Here is a 20,810-nt window from a genome sequence, read left to right as displayed (position 1 = left end):
AAACTGCATATAAATCTTTATTACATGTACTTGATTGTCTTTAACTCTTTATAAGATATAATTATTGTCCAGTAATCATACTGTGGCGCTGTTTCTGTGATTATGCTGGTGGTTAGTGTGCAGTGCAATTCTGGTTTTATAGACTGGAGCTAAAGTTAGCTTGATTAAAATAAAGGACAAACACCATCCTTTGTTGTTGGCCAGTTAATTTTCTCACCTTTTTGCTGCCCAGTTTCATTGCCTCCTGCAGTTCTGGGGTGTGAGCGCATGCCACCAAGTGCCTTCTGATTAAAAAGCTGTGATTTTTAATGTGTGGTGCTTCAAGCTGAAGTGGAGCCACTTTCAGTAACGGTGTCTGCAGTGGGAGGGAAGAAGTGGATTGCAGCAAGGTCTTCAAGGACAGTGACTTGGCGAGGCACTAGTGCCTAGAAATGTTTTGATCCTATTGTAATGAATAGCTGCTAGTTCCTGTTGTTGTTTCTGTTTTGACTGAGTGCCCAGCTGGTTCGTGGTGGAGATAGGATGTTGGGGCAGGGAAAGGAAGTAACTGTCAAAAGTGCATCTCCCTTAGGAAAGCAAGAATGTGGAGGCACGGTAGAATTTTGGTTTAAATAGCACTTATTTTCCCTTGGTTTTCATAGTGCACTGACTGTGTGCAGTTTTCCACATGCTGGGTAATGGAAAGTTGGCCCCAGAGGAAGTAATTTTGTAAGTCAAGTTTGGGATTATAAAATCAGTCACTGTTGGGTCACTAATTGGTGTGGAAGATAGGAATTTCCTATACAGTATGGTAAATTCACTGGTTTTCTGGCAGTGTGTGCACAGTGAGCTGTTTAGCCAACGATATTCTTTCCTGGTTCTGTTGTTAACTCAGGAAAGGCATCAGGTCATTTATCGTTACACCCAAATCGCTGGTTTGTTTCTGAGTAGTAAGGGGAGGGCGGGGAGAGTCTGATGTCATGTAGAATCTACATGTGTTTTCTGAAGTTTGTTTTCATCTCTTTGTGGCATAATAGTGAAGCTTGGCAGCCACAGGGGAATCATGAAGATTGATTGCTCTTGGTGTTAAGCATCTCACATCTGAGTTTATATCAACACAAGCCTTCTTCCAGCAGCAGCATCTGGCTCATTGGCAAGATCTGTGGACAGTTGTTCTGATGGCTCTGGAGATGCCTCTGGCTGTCATGTGGCTGCTGCCTTGGCTGTGCCGCTTTGTTATTCTAGCTGGCCCCATTTTCATTTATTTCTTTTTTGGCTTACCTTTGATTCTGATGAATTGCTCCTGAGATTGTGGTCTTGAATAAATCTTGCCTAACTTCCTCACGCAGGGACTTCCATGAGATGCTGATGTTAAGTTATTTCAGTGACTATTTCCTGATTGGAGCCGGAGCAATAACATTGTAGTCTGTGCCTTCTGTGCGGGTTTTCCCTGCGAATTACAGCAGCGGCCTTGTGAAGTAAAACACTCATCTTTGAGTCTATCCTGCCTAATGGGTTTCTCTGAGACTAGAGCTGTAAGCGTAAATCAAATATTACCAGTACACAGTGTCCTGAGAGTCTTGGAATCAACCACTTGGATTTCTCAAGTTGACCATTGGGAGTGGAGTTCCTGGCTCAGATGATATAAACTGGCACAGGAGCAAAGAATAGCGTGTGTCATCTCTGGATTTACATCACAAGTGCTGTCCTGTTCTGTTTGATTTTATGTTTTTTATTCATATACCTTGTACTTTACAAACATGATTCTTTCAGAAGTACTATGGCTTCAGAAGACATGTGGGCTCAAAACCCCCTGAGTGTTTCTTAAAATACTAAAGCATCTATATTCATTGAATAAGCCTATCGGGGTCACTACTTCTTCTGGTTGAAATTAGCAGAGCTGTGATGTGCAGGAGGCCAGACAAGAGGGTTATCTTCACTGGCCTTTAACTGTAATGATCTGTAGAACTGCTTTGCCACTGTCCACAATGGGAGCTATTTGATGAGCTGTCAGACTTTATGAGGGTGTAACCAAGTCATGATTACCCAGAGTTTTCTGGGTTTAAATGTCTAATTACAGCTGTAAAAATAATAATAAGGCAACTTGGGTGGCGTGTATAGTTTTTTAGTGATTGACTGCAAATTTGACACATTTTCTACTGCCAAAAAAATTTGTTTTAAAATGAAAGGGGAAATTTGCACACTAAGATGTAACTTAACTCATCACCCAGAAACTACAAACATGCACTTCTTGGGCATTTTATGAAATGGGGAGGCAGGTTAGTGAAAGCTCATTGCTGATTTGAAGTTAGGAATGGGGATGGGGGAAAGAGAGGGGAGACACTTAGAGAGGGAAATACCAACTTTGCATGTGGAGTGAATGTCGCTATGGATTTCTTTAGGGCCCAGGTCTCACTCTGGGGCTGTAATTTCTCTTCTTAAAATAACTCTTTCCTCCTCTGTACTTGGCTTTTTCCAGCAGGTGATGAGGCAGCTTCTTTTCCAAGGTCTCAATACACAAATTAAAATAAAAGCATCCTTTTATGTAGTACCTTCCATTGAATGGAAACATAAATGTATCCTGTGATGCTGGGCATTGTCTACGTTTGTGGAATTTCTATAGAAGCAATGTTAGATACAGTAAATGTTTAAAAACCCTGAAAGTGTGACTGGTAGGATGAGCTAGAGCCTTTCATCTCTTAGTTGCTGGTTTTAATAGGATCTGGCTTGAAGGGTTTTGGAAGTTGTTGCCAGGTATTTGATTACTTCTGTGTCTCAGGAGATAAGGTGCTTTTTTTTTTGTGTGTGTGTGAGGAGCCTGGAAGAGTTTACAGAGGTATTTTCACCAGCCATCTGTGGGCATGTCTACGTGTATGTGTGTTATAAGCAGATACAAGCTCGCTTTGCCCATGTGTTTAATATGTTTATATCCCGTGTTGTAGCAGAGTTTATAAACCCTATTAACATGGCTTTCAAGATGCTCTGAGCATGGGTGGAGTGGGGTTTTGTCTGCTTGAGGGCATAGCCATGTTGATTTATGTTTGTAGAAGAGAGACCTTAGGCAAAGGGAGTTTCTTCTCTTTGATTACACCAGCCCTGTGGATGGGGAGACGTTGCACGGCTTGCAGGTTTCACAGGATCGCTGCAGGGCTTCCCACTATAAGGATTACAGGTGGATATTAATCATAGGACTCTTGTCCTGCTCACAAGAGTGCGATTTGCTGGGCTGACAAAGGCAATTCTTGTTATTTAGGTTGTGTAGAAGATGTACAGTGCCTTTTGGTGCCCACTCAGGTATTTTAAGGGTTCAAGGCTGGATACATACTTTATTGTTGACAATGCAATATAGTCATTGAAAGGCTTGTTACAAGACTGTGTGATCAAAGGATAGCAGCCAGCTTGCGAAAAGTGGTGTTCTTAGGGGAAGCCAAAGTACTCTCATGCAAAGGAATTGATTGGTGTGACACAGGACTATTAGAAATAAGTTGTTTTGTAGGTAAGGATTGTCTAATACTGTTCAGTTAGTGGCTGTTAAAGACCAACAGGATCAAGAAAAGCAGCAACAAGAGTATCTTACTACTACTACTGCTAATCTTGTTCTTGCTGTGTTTCTACATAGTACAACACTGCTACTAGTTTGTGGTCCATGATGATGTGGTGCTAGGTGCTGAACTTTTCATCTAAAGAAACTGTTGAAATAGGAGCAGTCTGTAACTAAATTATAGCCGTAGAACACACTGGCACTTAGGGACATAGTTTAGTGGTGGATTTGGCAGTTCTAGGTTAACGGTTGGACTCAATGATCCTAAGATTTTTTCCAACCTAAATGATTCTATGATTTCAAGTTTTCAGGAGCTCTTTAATTAAATAGTCTTTATTGTTCTCTCTTCAGTGTGTATATTTAGGTTTTGATATCTCTGTCCATCTGTAATTTGTGTGGCTATCTGGGGGAAAGCTTACCTTTTTTTTGTGATTATTTTTTACTCCTGAAAACCCTGATAGATCTGAAGACCTTGATAGAAATGTCTCAGGGTCAGAAGAGCAACAGGTTTACTGAGAAAATTTTCTTGTATATGCTGTGAAATGTGTTGAGGGCAGAGTCTCTAGAAGTATCTGGACAGATAAGCCTGTCGATGGCTATGGATTAAGCTTTCTCATGCCATTCTGTTACAGATATTTCCAATGTACCATCAGCAGCCCTGAGATGTCTTCCATTTGTAATCTGGAGTGGCTAGTTTGCATTCCTTCACAGCTCTTCTTAATGGGCTTTGCAATGAGGTTTTTTGAACCTTTGCAAGGAGCTAGTTACTGTAATGCAGCTAGTACTCTCTGGTGGTGTTTTTTGGAGGGTGTGTGTGCTGCTTTTTTCAATTCTTGTTTGAGGGCTTAATTAATCTTGATTATTATGTTTATTTCCAGAATGCTGTGTACAGGTAGGAGTGGTTGGACTTCCACCATCTAATTTGGGCATCTCATTTGGATTTCTAAAATTATCCCCTGAACCCATAAGAAATGAAATGTAACAATTCTGTACTTTTTATGTGTAAGGGTAGATTGAAAGTGGGAGAGAGAGAGAGAGAAGTTAATGATAAAGAGTGTTCTGGGTATCGTGGTGATGGGCTGTGACTAACTGGCAAAAGAAGAATTATTCAAGGTGATACAGAGGGTCACAACTAGTACAAGAGTCCTGGAATTAATAGAATGATGCAAGTTGGAAAACTTGCTGTGAGCAAGATAGTGTAGGTTACTGAATAGTCATCTAAGGAGAATAATATTGTGAAGTCTACGTTCATTGTGTGTGGCACTTGAACCCAAACACAAAGTCTGTCTACATATGCGCTACTCATCTTTCCAAAACTAGGATCATAAGAACATAGGGCTGGAAAAGTATCTTCAGATCTTTAAAAAGTAGTAAGCTTCCTCCACTGAAATGGCATCGCCTATCTCTGGATAAGCTCCCATGGATGTTTCTTACTTGCTCTTCAGAACCTGTCATGAAGGAATGAGTTTTCTCAACATCATTCTGTAGCATTTTCCAGTATTCATTCAGTTTTGACAATTTTTCTTAAGGTGTCTTTGCTGAGAAGTAGCATAATTTGCTTTCCTTTCCCAGGTGGATATGGAAAGTAATTGGTCACCAGTCTCTTTGTAATTACTTTTTGTATACTGGAGGACTCTGTTCAGTTTTCTTTCTGTAAACTAAATAAACCACACTCTGTTGAAATTCCTACAACATTCTTGTTTTGTAATCTGCTTTTTGTTCTATAGACGCTCCTCAAATGGTCTGTCTCCATCTGCTGTTTATATGGCTGAGATCATACTTCACTCTAAAGAGGTTCCATAGGAGGATCATTTGATTCTTTGGGCAGTGTCCCCCACCTGCAGACGTCCCTTACGACCTGTGTATTTATCTTTTCTTTCTAATGCAAGATGAGGCCAGCACAATGAGGTGAATTACTTCTGTGCTCCAGCATCTTAACTGAATCCAAGAGACAGCCACAGACCTTACTTCCATCCAAGCCCAGAGATACTGGAAGCACCAGGACCCCACTTTCCAACGGGTAGCTGACAGAAAATTTGTGAATATACTTGCTGAAGTTCATCTGCTGAAAAGTGGTATTCAAAAAAGCCACCCAATAATCTGTTTTAAAGGGCTGCTATGGGATGAACAGATTGGAGAGGGAGGTAGCATCACACGTGTGCCACCTAGTAAGCAAAGGAACTACAGCAGAGTTTGTAGGCAGTGTGTGGCCTGGTTGTGGTTGAGGAGTTAGAAATACGCTTCATCATGCCTTTTCTATTCACCCCTGCTTAGAGGGGATTTTTTTCCTTCCTATTTTTTTTTATTTTCTTGATTAAGTCCAAGCAAGGAGAAAAAGAAGAAACTCTAACCCTCTGTAGTACCATTTGAACTCAGATGTAAACCCAAAATTTTTCAGCCAAGCTGGTTTTTGGTGAAGCAGTTAAACTGAGGCATTATTAAGATGAGGAATAAGGGTAATCCACTTTGTTTCTGGAGACAAGCTGCCTGGTGCGCTGTGCACTGTATGCAGCAATTTGCAGCTTGCAAGAGGAGTGCACAACGGGCAGCCCTTCAGTTGTGAAAGCTAAATCGTTTCTGTACCTCCTCAAGTATTCATTTAGCAAACAAATAATTGATAAAATGAGCAAGTGAAAGAGACACTAAGAGGGTGTGATCCAATGCCAAGCACTGGTTTTCACAGTTGATTTTAAATCTACATTATGCTAATGATGTTCATTTGGAAAATGTGTCCACTCCCTAACTTCTGCTGCTGAGTGTTCTTTTAATTGGATTCAGATGGTTGGACTGAAACAGTTGTAGGGTTTGTATACAGATGTCCTGAGCACGCCAAGCACTTTATTTCCTATCCAGTTTTTCAAAGCCAGAGTCACTTTTGCTGCGGCTGGTGTCCAGACGTTCTTGAACTCTCTCATTAAAGGTCTGTCTGATACAAATGGGCACAGTTCTACTGGGACATACACAGTTATGATCACTTAAACATGCTGAAGGTCTCATGCTGGGCATGACTCCTAGTCCATCGGGCTGCCTGGGCTGGGTTGCTGGGCTCCTGCCAGAGTTTGTCTGTGAAGGAGTCCATCTCACAAGGCTACCATTGCAATTTGTCATTCTGAAAACATGGGCTGCTGCCTAAATAATTGTAGTAGTGGAAACAGCCTTTTGTTTCCCCTAAAATGGTATGAACATTTGATGTTTCTGAGGCGTTTTGACAAGGCAGCGTGTTTTCTGTGTAGTGATGCTGTGCTCTGATTTTTTTGTCCCTGTGATGAAATGCAGAGCTACCTTATTATCTGAGCAGCCTGATTGAACTCATGTTGTATGTGGAGTAGGTAGCATTCAGTGTGATGAGGGTATTGGAGAGCACTGGTCTCCTGAGTAGTTGTTCTGACACTTTTCATAAGCACTCATAAGCTTTTAAGAGGAAAGAGTTGTGACTTTTTATGCAGCCTAATAGGTGGAGTTTCTATAGTCTGATTTCCCATGCTCATAGGCTAACCAAAATTTACTCTCTGGTTTCAAGGAAGAAGTAATTACAGATGGAAAGCTATTTATCTTTTAAATAAAAGTGTCTAATTTCTATCAAAAGTTTTTGTCTGAACTTCTAAAAGACAACTTTGTCTAAGTGGCTGTTTCTGAAAGTAATAGTCAAAGAAAGGCTTCTCAGACATTAAATTATTGTGTGATGATGTGTATGCAGCTATTTCCCCAAACACTTGCTGCTGTTCAAAATGATGATACTTTGATGAAGGTTTAAAAAAAAAAAAAGAAAAAAAAGGCACAATGGGTGTTGGAGGACGGTGCTTTCATATGAATAAAATCAGTACTGAATTTGCATTGTGAAGTTACAGTAAGCCACAGACCCAAGAGGCAAAATTAAAGGATTACTTAAAACCAACAATAAACATGCAAATTAAAAGTCATAATTTTTAAATGAAGTCATACACTATTAAAAATAAGCACAAAATTACATACTAGTTTGGATGTGTAGTTTATAGAATACACCAAATGTTAAAATTGAATGAAATTAAGAAAAACATTTTCCAAATGCAAGTAAAATATCTGTTTAATTAGGTCGTAAAGAAGGGAGATTAAAAGTAATATTTTGCCATACAGTAATTACTGTTTTTCAGAAGTAGTCAGGTTCCTGTGTGTTGATCTAAATATAACTGTGATAGCAGATCTCTTTGGGGTCTTTTGTTTTGTTTGTGTCTTTAATTATATTAAATTGCAGCCACTACCTTTGTTTTGTTTTCTTTGCACTGAACGTGCTGCACGGCTGTTTGCGCCGATACCCTGCCAGCTCATGAACACCAATCTGGGAGATCAGCCTGTACCCTCTGGTTCTGCGAGGTTAAAAGCCAAGTCGTTGCAGGGGATATACAGCAAGATAACAGGAAAGGCGGCTGAAACCACTGGGAGGTGGGCTGAGGTGCTGATGGGAGCCCGAGATGTAAATAAACCAGATTGCTCTCATTTCCTCTTTCCACTGTATTATGCATTCCAATAGCACTATTCATCTTTATGACAGACACCTATTGCTTTAACTTTACTGCGGGCCACTGAAGTACATTAAAGTGGGCAGGAAATGGAAATAAATAGAGTTCGGTGGAGGCTGCAGAATAACTAAACATGCTGCTGTCATTTATAGTCTGGGGTCGTGCGTTTTTTAGCAGATTTATTGTAGCGCTTGACTTTTGTTAGAAGGATGGGCACCGTTTAAAAGAGATGGGGTATACTTATAAAATAAGTAAGAAAAAGTGTTCTGATATTTTTTTTCTCAAACTCTTTGGGATGCCAAAGATGAAAAGAAATCGGCTTGAGTGTCAGCTGGGTAGTCAGTGGGATATGGCTGTGTGCACTACCTCAGGTTGTGGTTAGAAAGAGAATAATGGGATTGAAGATTTGAAGAAACCCAGCTAGGGGACAGCATGGGAGGAGGACCATGGTCCCTTGTCTTAGATTAACCTTCTGCCTAAAGCTACTGAGACATTCACATAGAGAGGCTGGGTGGGGTTTAGCCTTAAAAATGTATCTGTTTGTTTTCTAATGCATGCACATTTTGCTCACTTTGGAAATGTGGATTGCTGTCCTGCTTATTCAGAGGGCTGTTTTCAAGGACAGCAAAGTTACACTGCAAGTTCCAGATACCCTTAACCCTGAGGAGATGGGACTTCTGATGAATTCTCTCTTTGGGAAAGCTTTGTGTGTTTGTTTTTCCTTGATTGTTTATATTCTGATAAGATTAGGTCGGTAACTGAATGAATTCACAACATGGGTTACTTGAAGACTTACAGTTCAGATTTTCACTCCCTTGAGGTAGTCAGCTACTCAGAAACTTCTCTCTTTAAAAAAAAAAAAAAAAAAAAAAAGAATAGTTAACCATTAGCACTGTTTTTTCCCTCATTACTTTGAGCAGTCTCTGGTGTGGCTGAGTATAGTGTGTTCTTTTTCTTCTCTTTTTCTGACAATGACTTCTATGTAGTTGAAAGCAAGCATCAGCCTTCAAAGTATTTGCCAATATAGAAGATATTAGTGGGTATTTCACAATGTCATGTAAGATAAAAACTCATTTGTAAGCATCACGGCAGAAATCTGGAAAGACAATTAAGACAAAAAATCATTAGCATTGATTCTTTTGCACTGGGAAAGTACATTCCTTTCTCCCAAAGCATCCTTTAAAAATGTTGTTTACCTAGGTCTATATTCAAGTATATATTTCGGTGTGACATTCAGGGATGATTCTTCTTTCTTTTTAATTATCTTTGTATCAGGAATTTAATTGAATTCAGAATACTGCTCCAGATACACTCACGTTTCAGAAACTAGTGCCAGGCAGAACTGCAGGTAATTACTGAGGATGCTTGTTGGCAATTTGACTTTTCATCATTTGTTCGTCATCGTTTGTTCGCACACTGTGGATAGTTCCTTGCTGAAAGGATTAGGTTACAGATGGGTGGGTATTACTTTGGGGACTTAAGTGGGAATCCAGATGCTTTTCTTCATCCTCTCCTCTTGCTTAGTTTGGGACTTGGAAGTCAGTAGCTGCAGGTAAGATTTAATGCTTCTATCTTTGTTTCTCTTTTGCAATGGAAAAACTCTCTTATGACTCCCTGTTAAACAAAAGCTCTAACTGCAAGCTTGAAATACTTGGGAAATCACAGACTGAGCTAAAATTTCAAATGAATCTGATTTTTTAAGTGCAATATTGCTGAGAATCTGCTTTAGGTTTTCAAAGGAGTTCAGCTCCAGCAAGACAATCTGGTGGTGTATGCTTTGAAAACCTGGCTATGGTTTTGGTGCGTAAGCTGTAGCAAGGCTTTTCAGAGATGTTTGCCTTTGGCCACATCCCAGTTGCTTTGAGTGTGTCTGTAGTTTCAGGGGCAACGGTCTCAGGCCGTAGTATTTTACAGTTGTGAGATGTGGGTTTTGTTTGTGTGCCCCACACGCAGTACATTGGTGTTACCCGAATAGCTGATACTTGGCTTGGTCCTCGCTTGATTTCATGGGGAGGCAGCAGCAGCTGAGGTTTACATCAGAGGGGGAAGCAGGAATTCATGACTCTCTCTTTCATTCTGTAATATATTGTTGGATGTTTTCAAATCTGAGCTGCTTCTCCCTACTCCTGGTTTTAGAGATAAAGCCTGAAGGCAAACTCCAGGCTAAATGCAGCTGGTGTTGAACTAAATGGGTCTTTTGCTGTGTGTTCTAGTGGGAGCACAAAATCCTGGCTTTCCAACTTTGCCGTCCTGCTCGGTTTGGCTCAGGAGGACTTGCACGCCATGTCCGTGTGCTCTTCTGTCTGTGAGCAGTTTGCACGCGTGTGTTTCACCTCGCAGCAGCACTTGGCAAGCTTGCTTCTGTAAGAACCGCTTGCTGAAAAACAGTGGTAAATTCAGGCGTTTCAAAAAATTCTTCCTCATATAAGTACAAATAATTATCCAGTGCCTTGACCTCGCTGGGGAAGGCTGAGCTCTCTGGTGCAGTTGTCCCTAGTGGGACCATTTATTTTACCTTTCTAACAGTCTGTGATGTTTGAATACTTAAAATCTGTATGCAAAAGAAAATAAGCTGAGACTGAAATTAGGGTTTTGGTTTCTGTAGTGAGAGGGGAAGCTGTGACTGTTACAGCATCACAGTATTTTGTTTATCCTGCTTGCTCAGAAGGTAAGAACAGCATTTGGAAAGTAAGTGTGACAAAGACAGCATGGTTTGTTTATGCTGTGGGGGACTAAAGGAGTCATCTTTGTAGCACAGCAGACTAAAGTGGTTTTGGAGCATTGTTTGGAATAGAGGCTTGTATGTTGTATGTTTAATTTTTGTGCCAGTCCCCCTGGCGACTTGCACACCCCCTTCATCTGGCTTGCGTGCCAGTGGAGCTGTAACAAGGATGGCTTTAACTGCTTCCCCCACTGCTGTGTGTGTGCCTAACACATTTGGTCACTGAAGTTTTATTTCTTCCCTCTGTAAAACACGAGAGTGTAACTTCCACCCCAGCCTTGTTAGGGTGCGAGCTGCTGAAGCGGGGGCTCCCTGGGACCGGGCATTGTCACTGGGTAGTAAAACCTCTTTAATGGGGCTGGCTTAACTTGTAAGTTACGGTTAACATTTTTAACGGTGACTTGTTTCCTCTGCCCTTCACGCCCAACCATTAGCCAGGTGTTTTGGTTGCACAGAGTGGAAAAATAAAAGGAATCTAACTGTACAGCTGGGCCCTCAGTGAGGTGCTGGAGGAGGGTGGCCACAGATGCAAACTGGGGATTGCAGAGGCTGGATGAGTAGGTTGAAATGCTCCTTGTAAGTGCCTGGCAAAATACAAGCACTGGAAATGAGATGGCTTCCCCCCCCCCCCCCCCCCCCCCAAATATTTGAAAAGGTTTAAATTTGGCATACCATCTGCTTATATGGTTTGCTCTCTGTAATTTTCTAAATAAATAAAAAATTACTTTTTTTTCCCCCACTCCTTTAATATGGTATCCACTTGATTTCCTTGTAACTGCAAGAAGGGCCTGACTCTGATCTGCCTTACACTGTAAACTGTGTTTATGGAGCTAGAATTGGGGTCATTAATTTTCTTCACATCAAAAGAAGTCATCTCTCTTAAATGAGAAGCCTGTTTCACCTAGTAATTCACTTTAATTGCTTATTTGAAACTTTTGACATTTGATAGCAATTTAAACACTGCCAGATGAGGCTCATGCAGTTGGGACCTGCAGGTGCTTCCTTGTGTGCCCAACTTGGATCAAAGGAATGAACCCAGGGATGTGCCTGGCCGCAGACGGGGCACCCGGAGCTGGAAGGTGCTGGTTTTTGGGGCTGTTTGAATCGATGCTGTGTGTCAGCCTGGGCAAGAACTCACTCAGAGGGCTCTCTCCCTTGGAAAAGTTTCTGCAGAGCTGGTGCTGTTTGTTTTTCTTGGGAGGCAGCCTGCGTGACCTTTGTTTTGCCTCAAGCTTAACAGTGCTTGCAGCGCTCAGGGTTTATGTTTAAGTCTAACCAATAGTATTTTCTGCTGAAGGGTTAGAAAAAAGTTTCTAAAATATTAATTACTCCCCCCCCCCCCCCCCCCCCCCCCCCCTTCCCCGACTAATATCTGTTAATTTAGTGTTATCGTCTTCTGGGGGGTTTGGAGGGAAGGAATTTTCTTGCCTGTAAGGGTAAGCAAATGGTGCAACTTCAAAGGTGTTTTTACCGGATTCTAAACCTCAATAAAGAGAAGAAACAAAAATGGAACGGTGTCTTTCACTTGATTTTGTAAACGGGTTCACTTATGTGAATGCCATTTATTGTTTAGTCAGCAGCAGGGGTAGCTTAGCATGAGAAGTTGTGTTGCCTTTTTTTTTTAAGTCAGTAAACAATAATTTAGATTATTGTGGAAAGAGCAACTTTTGTTAATGGCCTTTGGCTGCAGAATGACGTGATGCTAGATATACTCACAGTGGTTTCTGTCAACACTGTCCTGTGTCTTGTGAGATAGATTAAAGACTGTTGCAATAGTCCAGCAGCTGGAAACGAGATAAATTCTGTGCTGCATGCTGCAGAAGTTAGGCAGCGCGTTAGGACTTTCTGAATTCAGAGCAAAGGGAAATAGCAGCATTGAAAGAGAATGAGCAAAGCCAAGTACCAGTGCCAAGACTTCTTAAAAGAGTTTTATTGATGTGTGTGGTAATTAAAACCAGAATTAGTTAGTTTTCTAATAGGACATTCATCTCTGAGAGAGCAATTGCATCTTGGCATGAAGTAATACATTTTTAAAAATGAGTACTGATCTTGGGATACCCCCGGCATATGCTGGATGGCTGACTTACTGGCTTTGTGTGCCCTCATTATTAACAAGCAAATTAAATATTTTCACTTAAAATAATTATACAAATAAACCTTTGGCTGCAGTGTGATTTCATTAAAACCTTAATTGTTTATAGAGAGCTCAGTGAGAGCGTGTGAAGTTGGGTCAGTTTTACTGCACGACATTAGTCTTGATAGCAGATTTACAACAGGGCTGGATTTAATCTCTTGACTAATCTTTACAGTAGCAGGTTTGGGATGGGAGGGCGTTTGAGTGTTTCAGGAGATAGGTAACTCTATCTCTGACCTGGAAACACGTAGCTGGGTTTTAAAACGTCTGAGCAGCCTTAAAATGAACTAGCAGGGGGGGAGGGGCAGGGAAATTACCTTGTGGAAACAATATAGGCGTTGCTTTTAAATCGGCTTCTTAGCCTGCACATTGTCACACCTTCGCACATGCCTGTAGGCTCAAATCTATTTCTCATCAAAGCAACTGTAGCGTAAGGGAATACTGTGACCATCTGGGTTGCAAAGATCAGAAGTAACGGTCCCTGCTAGCAGAGGAGCCAGCTGTGGGCAGCACCATGTAAACTGGTTTTTATGCCACTTGATTAATCATTTCTGGGGGTGACGACAACAAAATGTTTACCAGGTCACGCACTAATTTTTCTGGGTTTAAGGTGGTGGTATGCCTTTGAAACACGTTATGGTATTTGCAGGTTCAGCATCTCAACTAACATTGTTTCCGAGCATGGGAAACACAGGCATGTTAGATGTCTCCAAAGTAGAGTTAATTAGAAGAATGAATAGTTATCAAGTACACCACAGCTCCACTGTTTAATTCTGATGATAATTTTCATGCTGGGTCTAGTACAAATGAATTCACTTATGGTTTCTTAGTCTGCTGTGACCTGCGAGTCTCAGGGTATTTATTTGAAGGGAAAAAAAGGCTGAGGAGAGTTAGCAGAATAGATTTAAAGTATTTCCATGAGTAGAGAGCAAATCACAAAGAACTTCTGTCTTTTCCTTTCTTGGTTTTTTTTTTTTTTTTTTTGCATTTTTTTAACTCTATGGTTTTTCTGCCTTTCTCCACTTCTTTAGGACCCACGATTATCAGCTTTAATTTTTGACAAGCTTCAAGTGCCTGACTATTTACAGAAAAACAGGAATGAAGGAGAGAGCAGATGCGAAACTTGTGCCACTCACTTGAATCAGCTGAAGCAGGAAGCCATTCAGATGATGCACACCCTCAATCAAACCAGCTACCCAGAAACGCCTGACCTCCCACCTGGCGCCGGGGCAGTGACCAGCGTGGTACCCAGGATGGTCACCGTCTCTTCCCAGAGAGACCTGCCACTCATTGCTGGGCAGGTGGCCAGGCAGCCTGGAAAGTCACCGAGTCTCTTTTCTGGGGCAGAGAGAAAGAAGGGACTTGGATGGTCCCAAGGCACGGGCAGCTTTCCGAACTCCAGCGTTCAAGTTACGGTGGCCCCCAGCGGTCTCAGCGGTGCCCTGAGCTCAGTCACCATCCAAGCTCAGCAGTACCTCGAGGGCATGTGGAGTATCTCCAGGGTGAACAGCTTCCTGCCTCAGGCTTGTCTAGTAAGTAGCGATAATTCATACGCTTGAGTTTTGTTTACATGTGTGTGGATATACAGACAGATAAAGATAAAATTTGAGATGTATACATATCTATCTCAGAGGGGATCAGCTAATGGTATTCTGAACCATGTTTCAAGACCTGAAGAGCTGAAGAAGAGCTTTGAACGATGTTCTGTCAGGTATCACAAGGAATTTGCTTTTTCTCAGATGGTGAGAGCCTTTCCTCAGATGTTTCCGCACTTATTTTAGCTTTGTGTATTCAGGTGATGTTATTTGGCTGTCACATACCTGGTGACCCCTTTAGAAAAACATAAAAGGCCAAGTTTGTCACATGTGAAACTCTGGGAGCTTCATGGGATTATATCAAAGATGAACTTGACCCTTAAGTCTAGCGCTGAACTTCTAAGGCTGTGTTCAGTTGAGCAGATGCAGTGGATAGACTGTGATGGCGAGCATTAATCTGCAGGTTAGATGTGCTGCAAAACAGTTTGCTGAGAAGGAGGGTGTTCAAAAGGTTGCTTCAGAGCCACATGCCTGTAAATGTCATTGCACTTGGAGTTTTAGCATTGATGTTGATTTCCTGTATTCTGTGTGTACTTGAAGAACTCTTGTGGGAAATGAAAAAGCTTTATAGAGGTGCACACTACCTTTAAAAGCAAGTTCATTACAGATTTGTGGCTATCTGTGGAACTCTGCTAAGAAGGATATAGTGACTGGTTTTGACTAAGATTTATTCCTAAGCTGTTTTCACATGGTAGTGAGCAGGGAAGTGTAAGTGATGATGAAATCTGTACAGATAGAAGTCATGGTTTTCACTTAAAGACACTGTAGCAGATCTTGCATCTGGTATATTGGTGCTAGATGGGTTTAAATTTAACATTATGCCTTATGTGCTGTTGTATGTAAACACTACCTAATACTGCTTGGTAGCATCAGCTGGTTCAGCGCCAAGATCATCAGAAATAATTTAAGAGTGCTGCTGTGTAATGTTACTTTTACAGGGTGGCTGTTGTGTTTCCTTCCAGAAAAGGCTTGGACACTTGATTCCTCCCTCCCATACAGAAATTTGTGAAGGCCCATACATCTCACCTTTGAGGAGGCCCCATTTAAATCCAGTGAAACTCCACTGATGATTTTACATTGAGAAAAGAGGAAAAAACCTGTTCCATTTCAGCTCTTTGTGGTTTATGAGGAACTACTGCTATAAGTTCTTTCCTCTGAAATGCAGCTCCGTTGCGTTAGGGATCAATTTGGCCAATGTACCTTTTAATTATCTTTTAAACTCTGCATACTCTACAGAAATGTAGAAAAAAAATGGGAAAGCTATTGGGTTAAGAAGCCTTCACTCTCTGAAAGCAAAAATATTTCCATTTCTCTGTTCATTCCTTGCCTACCTTTATTCTTGTCCTAAATAATTCACTAACAGGCAGCTCCAGATTTCTTCCTGCTTAACCGTGCTGACTGATAGATGCGGTTTTCCCTAACCACTGCATTATTCTAAGATAAAACTGAGTTGCCTCATTTAACCCCTGTGAAGGAAAAATGTGTATAATGCAACAGAGTTTAAGTGTGATCTAGAAATGTGCAAAGAAAATCAGTAGCCTGGAAAACAGTGACCTTTAATGAAAGGACAAACAGTGTTAGACTGTGAGTGTTGGGGGCTGCTGGGATGTGATCCAGTCATTTGCAAGGACCGTTTAGATTTAAAAGCAGTTCTGGGAGAGAAGCTAGGCTTCAGTTGTGGGTTTGTTTTTTTGGTTTGTGGTGTGGTGTTTTGTTTTTTTTTTCTTCTTTTTCTTTTAATTCATTTAAGCCCAAATGTAGTTACTGAAGACTGTTGTGCATCTCTTCCTAAATTGTGCTTTCTGTGTCTGTCTGAGTCCTCCTACTGCCTTCTGTATCATTAAGAGCTTTATGTCTGATGAAGCTGTTTGGGTGGGTGAGGCAGAAATGCTTCCCCTACACGTTTCCCCCCAAGGAACCACAGGTGTCGAAGGAAATAGGATTGCCGGGATTTCAGGAATCAACTAGTATAGCCCTTGCCTAGGATAGCATCCACTGCAGGACATTCTTGTCCAATACTCATCTCACCTCATCTTTCAATTTTGAAAAGGCTGGGATTCCCTGACTACTATTGATTGTCAAGTGTGAATTTCCTTTCCTATTAGAAAAGTTTGCTTACCTTATTTATTTTAAAACCCTGTTAGAGAGATGATTTTGGCTATTCTTTCCTGAAGTTGGAGGCAGGGTTTAGGTTTAAGGTTAAGCCAGGAGAGAGCTGGGGATATACATACTTTTAGAGACGTCTGTCTTTAGTAACCTTTCCCATCTTCTTGTGGGGCAAAGCTGGTCTGGCTAGAGGAATTCTGGAGCAAGAATTGCCACAGAAAGGACAGCACTGGATATACTATTTATTATGTGTACTGTCACCACATCTTGGAGTCTTCAGCCTCCACCTAGGCAAGATACTGCACAAATGCAGAAGAAAAAGATGGCCCCTTTCCTGGGGAGTTTACAATCTCGGTTGTGATCTGAGTTATTTTGTCCACTCTGTAAATACCCCTGCTTCACTGGGAATCCGTACTTCTGCCTTGTTTCCTTAGCAAAGGAGGGTTCTTGAAACAAGTGCTGAACTCCCTGGCAGGAAGCTGTTACCCCAGCACCTTACCCGAGTGGTTTAACCCGTGATGCATACGAAGTGAGTATGGTTAATTTTCTAAAGATGGACACAGATAAAGGCTGGGGTTCATCTTCACTATTTTTAGCTGCCAAAAAGACAGGTCTTTATTCTAAGCTAATTACTGTGGCTTCCTTTGTAGTTGTGGGAGAGCAGCAAGCACCTCTGAGAGGTGCTTTGTCCTTCTCGTCTTGGATGTCTGTCTTGGCTCGCCTTTGTCCGCTGAAGGTGCCTGTGGTTTTCTGCTGGTGCTGACAGAGCCCAAATGGGTGATGTGGAGCAAACGCTTGCATGGGCGGTCAGCGTGGAGTGCTGTGTGCCCAGTGCTTTGTGGGCATGAAAATACACCCCAGCATATGACTGCCAAACCTCAGGAGACCTTGTACCTACAAACGGTTCTCCAGGATCCATGTTTTTTTATTTATGGTTAGTTTTAATAGTGGCAGTAGTAGAATTGTCTGTGGAGGAAAAAAAAAAATTATTACTTGAATTCTGCTCTTCTGGTCTCCCTCCTCAAACTTGCCTATATTACCTTGTAATGTCACTTATCGTTGTGAAAACGCTTCTGGGCTGAATGTCGGGGGTCAGAAGTGCAGGACGTCATAAATCTTTAATATATCTTTGGAGTTCAAGTGTGAAAATCCATTATATAGATTATAAATTTTTTTGAACAGGAATGTGTCTTCGAAGCATAGTGTGGGTGCTGCTCAAGCCAAAATAATAACCATGGGCTTCAGGAGCCATGAAGAGGAACAGTAATTAAGGATCTGGAGGAAGGCCCAGGGAGGGGAAGACTAGGATTGCAACCAAGGTGCAAAAGGTGAAGATGTAATCAGCTGCTTTACCCAAGTGGCCTGTTGTGAAAAATTACAAAAAATAATCACCAGCAGCAGCAGTGATAAGTAGTCTGACCAGACAGCAAGCATTGTGGAGGGGAGGGAGCTGGTATAACTCTGGGTAAGGCAGCTGGTTTGTAGGGGACAACTGACAACTTTAATTAATAAATAGTTTTATATTGATGTTTTTAATTTGTGACCTGACAAGTGAATATAAGGTTACTACTCAAATGAAAAAACATGTTAGCAGTGCTCAGCATTGCTGCTCAGTTTAACACAGAAACAAAGGAGCGAGGAGAGTTTAGGCTTCGTAGATGTCTTGGAGTCTGGCTGAAAGGTAGTACATTTAAACCACTGAAAATACCTTGTACACTTGTTAAAAGTATCTGCATGTATTGTGGAAAAAGAGGTCTTACTGTATGCTTTCAAGTGACTGTGTCATTAGTATGCAGTGTTATGTACTGCATAAAAGTGGTAAAGTAGCCATGCCATGTGCTATAAAGACATCACAGTGAAATAGAGCTTGTTTTGCAAATTGTTTTTTCTTTCATCTTATGCAAAATGAAATCCTTGCCACACATTATAATTTGAATATATACGATTGGTACTGGTTAGAAGGCAAAATATTGTGGCTCCTTGAATCTCTACCAGTTTCTAAGTTGCTTTAAAAATATATTTAAAAGTGTACCATTAGGAAATTGGAAAAGTTGGAACACTGGAAAATTGGAAGTGACTTAAGTGAAGCTCTTAAAACGTGTATATATATATAATTGTAAATTTATCAAAAGTGCAATGTATGTCCCTGAGAGTATTCACAAATTTAAAGTTATGTAGAAGTTTATGGCCTGGTTCAGGGAGGTTCAAAGAGGGAGGGTTCACCTGCAGTATGTGTAAATGAGTTCAAATACTCTAAAGTTAAAGGAGTTGTGTTTGTTTTATGTAAAAATTCTCTTGAGTTGTTTTAGTCACAATTCAAGCTTTCCTGTAGTTCCTAGGAATAAGTCTTCTGCTTGCCATAATGTAAACCAGATGGATTCATCTGAGGGTAGTTCAGCCTCTGCTGACTTTCCTTAAATCCTCTTTGTTTATAGCAAGGATGACATATTTTGCTTGGAAGATGCAATAAAAAGCTGACTGTGGAAAACAGAATGACAAGATTTACTTTGATAAATGTAATAACAAATGCATTTAAAAAAGAATTTTTAAAATCCTTCTTGATAGCTTTCTCAGTGACCTTTTATTAATAAAATGCGTGTAATAAAATAATTGAAGTATAGTGCTTTGACCATAAATCTTGTCTGTGGGACATCTGGATGACTTTGAGCTTTGGGATGTTTCTCAGATTCCAAGTTATAACATCTTGATTCTGCAGAACTCCATAGCAAACCCCAGACAGGTGGTGGGGCCAAGGCTGCATGGTGGCTTTTCTGTTTCTCTTTAGCTTTAGCGGTGCTGGTGTTACTGCTCTTGTAGAGGAAGTATGTAAAGGAAAGAGGGTGGCAAAAAAACCCCAAACCTTCAAAGTTAGCTTTGGTCACTCTCCATAACCAGTCTGAACAGCTGAAGGAAATCTTTTGATCCAAGTTACTAAATGCCATCTCATACTAACCCACAGAAAGGATGTTTCCTGACACTGTTGCATCTGGGCTGGGCAGTGATGTCTTGCATTGCCTTAGCAAATGCAGGGGGAGAGCTGTGATGTTGGGAGGATGACGCTGCTGCCAGTGCCATGTGTACGGAGTCAGCGAGACCCTGCCCCAGCAGCAAGGTAGCAGACCAGCTCAGAAAGTGTGAGCTGGGAATTCAGCCTTAGGCATGCAGATAAAAAGGTAGCCCTCCATTCTGTGTAGCTGTGAAGGTCTTTGCACTCTCTTTTTCTAGATTGCCGCCCGTGTAGGATGCTGAAGGTGAAAATAAGGTTACTTTTTAATGCATTCCCAGGTATCAGAGTGATTTAGGAAAAAATGTTAAGAGTTGACAGAAAGGGTATTGGCTACAAGACAGAAATTAAGCTTTTCTTAGGTGAGGGTGTGGATTGCATCTCTGTATGTTGTGCACTTAACACTTCTGCCATGGTATTGGTTTCACAGTTATGGGACAAGGTAACTATTTGCAGGACTCAGACCCTCTTGTGGCTCAAATTACCACCTGAAAACAGTTCTTTTGATCCTTCACCCCTCTAGGCTAAGCAGTTGTTACTACAGCTCTCACAGGGAAACAAGTCCATACTCGCCTTTGTTGACAATTGAAGTCAACAAGCAGTAACAAAGAATGTTGGCCCAGACTTCACCTGTACTCATCGGTGTTAGATTTAAGACAAGCAGACTTTAGAGATTATGTGCAAATGATAATCTGCTGGATTTACCTTTGGCACACAGGTCATTCTGTTATCCAGCAAGTGTATCATAAGCTACACTAAGATAAGAAATCCCCCTCCTTTTTTACCCCAAATATTTAAATTTTCTACTCTTGCCTTTGAACTAGTTTCTTAGGGCTGGCCTTTTCTGTTCACTTAGTTCCCTTCAGCTTCTTTTGCTTCTCACTGGTCCATTTATACTGTACATAGGCTCCATGCTGAGTTCTCCAGTGAACTGATTGTTAATCAATGCATCCCGCGCCACCCCAACATTAGAAGTCACCTTACAAGGAAGGTGTAAAGGTTCTTCTTACAAAGAAGACGCCTTACAAGGTGGCTGGAGCTCAGAAGTGTCTGTCATCCAACATTTGAGAGAGACTCTATATCTGGTGTAGAAGTGCTTTTACGAGGCTACCATTGCTCTGCACTGGCTACATGGTTGTTAAGAGTGGGCTGCAGCTGAATAACACCCTTTGGTTTCAGAGGTTCATGTAGCAGGGAAACCAGGCAAATTCAGGCTGAGCTCAGACCTTAGTC

The 20,810-nt window shown here is 41.3% G+C and overlaps 1 protein-coding gene across 1 annotated transcript in view; it reads left to right on the top strand.

Annotated features, from left to right (window-relative positions):
- The window catches only part of KIF26A (kinesin family member 26A), a 102,575-nt gene that overhangs the window by 19,273 nt on the left and 62,492 nt on the right, over positions 1-20,810 (top strand). The window contains exon 3 of the mRNA XM_056347032.1: positions 13,904-14,404. Coding sequence (XP_056203007.1) covers positions 13,904-14,404 — 501 coding nt within the window. The remainder of the gene's footprint in view (positions 1-13,903; positions 14,405-20,810) is intronic.

The sequence above is a fragment of the Falco biarmicus genome, chromosome 7 (assembly GCF_023638135.1).
Source record: "Falco biarmicus isolate bFalBia1 chromosome 7, bFalBia1.pri, whole genome shotgun sequence".
Lineage (NCBI taxonomy): Eukaryota > Metazoa > Chordata > Aves > Falconiformes > Falconidae > Falco > Falco biarmicus.
Note: the sequence above shows the minus strand (reverse complement) of the source record. Positions and strands in the feature narration are given on the sequence as shown.